General features: G+C 37.3%; 1 protein-coding gene across 1 annotated transcript; it reads left to right on the forward strand.

Annotated features, from left to right (window-relative positions):
* The first annotated feature begins 4175 nt into the window (after positions 1-4175).
* LOC142840493 (claudin-34-like) lies at positions 4176-4808 on the forward strand. Its single transcript, XM_075956985.1, has one exon. The coding sequence runs from the start codon at positions 4176-4178 to the stop codon at positions 4806-4808; it is 633 nt and encodes a 210-aa protein (XP_075813100.1).
* The last annotated feature ends 209 nt before the right edge of the window (positions 4809-5017 follow it).

Here is a 5017-nt window from a genome sequence, read left to right on the forward strand (position 1 = left end):
ACTGTAACAGGTAAGTATACTTATACAGGTAAGAATAAGCTGCATTCACATTTGTTGTATATGTAATTTATGTTTCTAAGTATCCATATCAGAATTTATGACTGACTTTGGGAAAGTAGGTTCACCACTACATGTCTATTGACAGTAAAGTGGTAGTTACATGTTCTCCAAGATCCATGACAACACTAGTTCTCTGTATTTTCCCAGGTTTCCTGTACCAGGCATGGCTTGCCTCTCATAAGTGGTCTTAAATACTATTAGAGTTCGGCATGCCATCACTGGATCTCTAGGGCTATCTTTCCATGGTGATCATTGTTGTGGTTCATAGGCATCATACCTGAATAGGTCTATCGGTTGTTTGCCTACCTTGAAAACCTTCCTGGTACCATTAAAGTTAGACCAGAGTGAGGCTGCACTCAGGTCAGTTCTACCTCAGAGGTTTCTGAGCTGAGTCTGAAGTTTATGGAGTCTTTATCAGTAGGGACTTACTTTTTACCTCTAAAGGTCAGCCAAAGGGAATAGCAATATTCTGTATTGGTTTTCTCTTTGATAGCCCTTACCAACAATTCAAAAGAAGGCTTCTAATGCCTTCAGATGTAGATTGTGTTAGCTGATATTTGGCTCTTGGAGGAAGCAATATAAGTCCAGATGAGATATTTTCTTTTATACAGTATATTTATACAGAAGTCATATGCTTTATAGGTCATTTATTTTTTAAGGAAATAATAGTATGGTTCATCATAATTTTTCATAAATTCTTACTGTTGTTTTATCATCTACTATCCTTCTGTATTTATTATTTCCTTCATCCCTCCATAAATCCCCATTTTCTCTATTTCCCACATAAGATTTCTAATCATCTGCTATTCTCCTCTGCATTGGTCCTCCGCCACATATAGTGACAAATGGGGCATTTTATTATCTGTGGTTAGGGAGTTGATCTAGAATATATACTCACATCTGATGTTTTATACCTAGGTGCTTCCAATGAGTGAAGAAATGTGATGTTTTTCTTTCTGGTCCTGGGTTAGCTCACTCAGAATTGTTTCTTTTTCCATCCACTTGCCCAAAATGTTTATTATTTCACTTTTTCTTTACATTTGAATAGTATTCTATAGGACATATGCACTGTATTTTCATTATCTATTCTTTGTTTGATGGATATTAATGTTGTTTCCCTGTTTTAGCTATAGTGAATAGAGCAACAGTGAACATGGTTGAGCAAATATATTTGGAGTAGGATGTCTTTTCAAGGAGTGGTATACCTGGGTAATGTGGTAGATCTATTTTTGTTTCCTGTGAATTCTCTGCATTGATTTTGATAGTTGCTTTACAGGTTTGCAATCCCCAAAAATGTGAATGAGAACTCTTCCCCCCACACCCACTTCAGCATTAGTTGTCACTCGTTTTGTTAATCATTGCCGTCCTACTGGGATGAAGAGGAAATCTCAAGTTTTGATTTTCACTTCTTCAATTGCTTCGAATGATGAACAACTTTTGAAATGTGATTTGTTTTGTTCACATTTTCTTCTTTTGGGACCTTTATGTTTAAGTCCCTGGCTCATTATCTATTTTTTTTCCCATGAAGGTTTAAATGCACTTTCTTTGTTATATATTTATATATAGTTAGTGTTTCAACTATAATATGCTGTGGGATTTTCTTTCCCATTCTGGTCTATTTGGTATTCTGTGTGCTTCTGTATTTGCATGAGTGTGCCTTATCTTAATTTGGGGAAGTTTTCTTCTAAGATCGTAAAGAGTGCCCTGTCTGTGCTATCGACTTGGCAATATTCTCCCTCATCTATGCCTATAATTTGAAGGTTCTGGTTTTTTTATGATGTCCCACATTTCTTGTATGCTCCTTCTCTGTGTTTTTGTAAAAATTTTCATATTCCTTGCTTGTTTGATATTGATCCTCTTCTTTATCTCTGTATTCTGATGTTCTTTCTTCTGCTGCAGTCATTCTACTTACGAGGCTTTCCCCTGAGTTTTCTACTTTAGTTACTGGATTTTTCATTTCAGCTTGTGTCCTCATCAATATTTCTATCTCCTGGTGGAATTCTGTTCTCAGGTCCAAGACTGACTTTGTCATCTTCACCAATCTTATGTTTGTGTGTTCTTGGGCATCACTCAAGCATTTGTTCTCCTTCAGTTCTGTCTCTTTAACTTTAATGACTGTTTCTTTTTGTCTTTTTATATTCCTGGGATTCTTTACTGAAGTCTATGATTGTCATTTTAAATTATATGTCCTTGTCCTGGGGTTCATCTACATAGTTCTCATTAACAAACTCTTGTCCAGGTCTGGTAGGTTTTGGAGAGAAAGAAATGACTTGATTTTTCATATTGATTTGATTTTCCAGTGAGGTCTAGGCATATGGACTTATTCTGCTAGTTTTTTGTCATATATGCACAGACCAGATTGGATCAAAAAAGAAAAAGTTTGGGCATGTTGGGCATATTGTACAGAGAGGTTGAAAATGGTGAGAGAATAATGAAGTCTACTGGTAAAAGTGAACTGAGATGAGTGAACAGTGAACATACGATGTCCCTCATGGTCCAGGACTTGAGGGTGGGCATAGATTTGACTAGATGAAGAAGTCTTATGTGGTATAGGAGACGCCTTCTAGATGGGAGGCAAGCAGGGTTGTTCTTAGCAGAAGCCTAGAGGTTGTTTGAAATGCACACATTGGTCGTTAGACTGGACTTGGCCATAGGTATGGGTCTTGAGGATAGATTTGCTAGTTGGGAAGTCTATGTGTCAGGGGAAGGTCCAAGACACTCACTGGGTTAGACCCTGAAGAATGTCAAGTGAGATCTGGATGGATAGAGAGGTTAGATGCTGTGTCCCGGAAGTATCCCTCTTTTGTCTTCTTTCATTTATTTTATTTTGAAGTCTATCTTGTGTGAAATTAGGGTAGAGAAACTGTTTGTTTACTATTCCTATTTGCTTAGGATACTTTTAATTATTTTCAATCTAACTTCACTCCCAACTTTGAGGACAAGTTGAGTTCGTAGTAAACCATACAAAGACACCTCTTGTTTCTTTACCTAACTTGAGTCTATTGACTGTGAAGTAGACATCACTGCTTCTTAAAGTTATTATTAAAAGGTGTTATTAGTTGCAGTCATTTTTATAGTTTTGAGATTTGTGTTCTTAGTTGCAGATTATGTTACAGTTACTATAACTTTATTTTCTTTCTACAGTAAATTTTCTATACTTCATCCTGCCTTAGATTTAGAAAGTTCTAAAATACACACTAGCCACTCTATTACACAAGCTCAATTCTTTTTTTGAGGATAAAACCAACGACAATGTGAATGTATATATACATAAGTTTCACATATATAAGTATATATGTATATATATTATACATGACATTTTCCATACATGATGCACATGACACCATTGATTTTAAGTCAATCTTGGTATTAATCCAGATATAGGTACTCAATGATTGATCAGTAAAACCATGGTTCATCAATACAATGAGAAATTTGTCATTATAAAGTTGACAAACTTCTCACACTTGATGAACCTGACATTAGTTAGATTGTGTGGTGGCTACTGCCTCTAGTGCCAGCAATTGAAAAGGAGAGGAAGCAGGATTGCTTCTAACTGAAGGCCACAATGGGGACATAGTTCTAGGCCAGCCTGGGATACAGAGACATACAGTGTCACACAAATAAATAGTTAAATGGTTTGAGTAAAAATAAAAAAAATAAATTAAATTAAAAAAATCTTTAATCTATAATTGCACTTCTATTTTTAAGGTTGGCATATAATGCCATGATATGGATATTTCATAAATTATCCAAATGTTGTGCTTGAAGTAACTTTATATTTTTGGTGTGAAATTTCATATTATCATGATTATCTGGAAGACCAAATATGTGGAACCAAAATTCATTGTGATTCCGTAAACAGTAGAAAAAGAAAATCTTAATAGTGTGTGGATTATCAATGTGCTACTAAATGTTCCCACTGAGCAATTCTTTTTGAGTTTGACCAGAACACACTCCCTGCAGGAGTTTCCTGGTCAAAAGTCCATCTGCTCAACATAACCTTTCTTCCTGGTACTGCCCCCACAGGGGATAATCTTCCAGTCCTGAAGAATCTATCCTCATGATGTCCTGTGTTTCTTTGCAGTTGCCTGGTGTTCACTGTCACCGTTGTGATGGCCAGGAGGGCTGCCAGCAAGCAGCTAGGAGGCTTTGCTCTGGCCACCCTAGCATGGATCCTGTGCAGTGCCTCCCTGGGCCTCCCTCAGTGGAGAGTGTGGTGTTTTCAGGAGCCCATGGATTCCAAGCCCAGAATGACTTTAGTGGGGATGTGGAAAGTCTGCATTCACCACCAGGAAGGCAATTCCAACATCTCCAAAGTGTGTTACAAATATAACTACCAGGACAGCTTCATCCCTTTTGATATTCGAGTGGCTCAACACCTGCTACTGATCTCCAGCTTTCTCGGCATGATTGCCACAGTCACTTTCATTGTGGCTCTTTGGAAATTGTACTCAGGGAGACTCCGGAAGAAAGACACCTACAATCCATTCATCCTGCCAGGGATTCTGAACGTCATTGCTAGCAGTTTTGTCTTCCTGTCCAACTTGTTCAACTATTTATCCATCATTCGCAACGTTGGGATTGACTTCCCCCCATCTTTCCACACTCCTTCTTTCCCAGATACCCAGAAGGTTGGCACTGCACTGGCAATGGCAACCCTTTCTTCTTTTCTATTTCTAGTGGGTGGCATAATTTCTCTTTCTTTTACTCTTCCGCGGCATTCCGGAAAATATTCTGTTATTTAAATATGAATTTCCAGCTTACATATGCTTGAAAATCCAAAATTACAAGGAGTTATCACCAGTATTTTTTGGATAACTCCCTAAAATTTCAGATTCAGAACCATGCCCAATGAAGAGAAGTGGGCTTCCAGTTACATTTCTTGTCTTAATTGCTTCAGTTTTTCATCAAGAGGTTTATGGATTTTCATTAAATAAATTCTTGCCCACTTAGT

This window comes from Microtus pennsylvanicus, chromosome X, assembly GCF_037038515.1.
Source record: "Microtus pennsylvanicus isolate mMicPen1 chromosome X, mMicPen1.hap1, whole genome shotgun sequence".
Lineage (NCBI taxonomy): Eukaryota > Metazoa > Chordata > Mammalia > Rodentia > Cricetidae > Microtus > Microtus pennsylvanicus.

Excerpts from the sequence above, each read along its gene's own strand:
- LOC142840493 (XM_075956985.1), top strand. The coding sequence starts at position 4,176 with ATGGCCAGGAGGGCTGCCAGCAAGCAGCTAGGAGGCTTTGCTCTGGCC.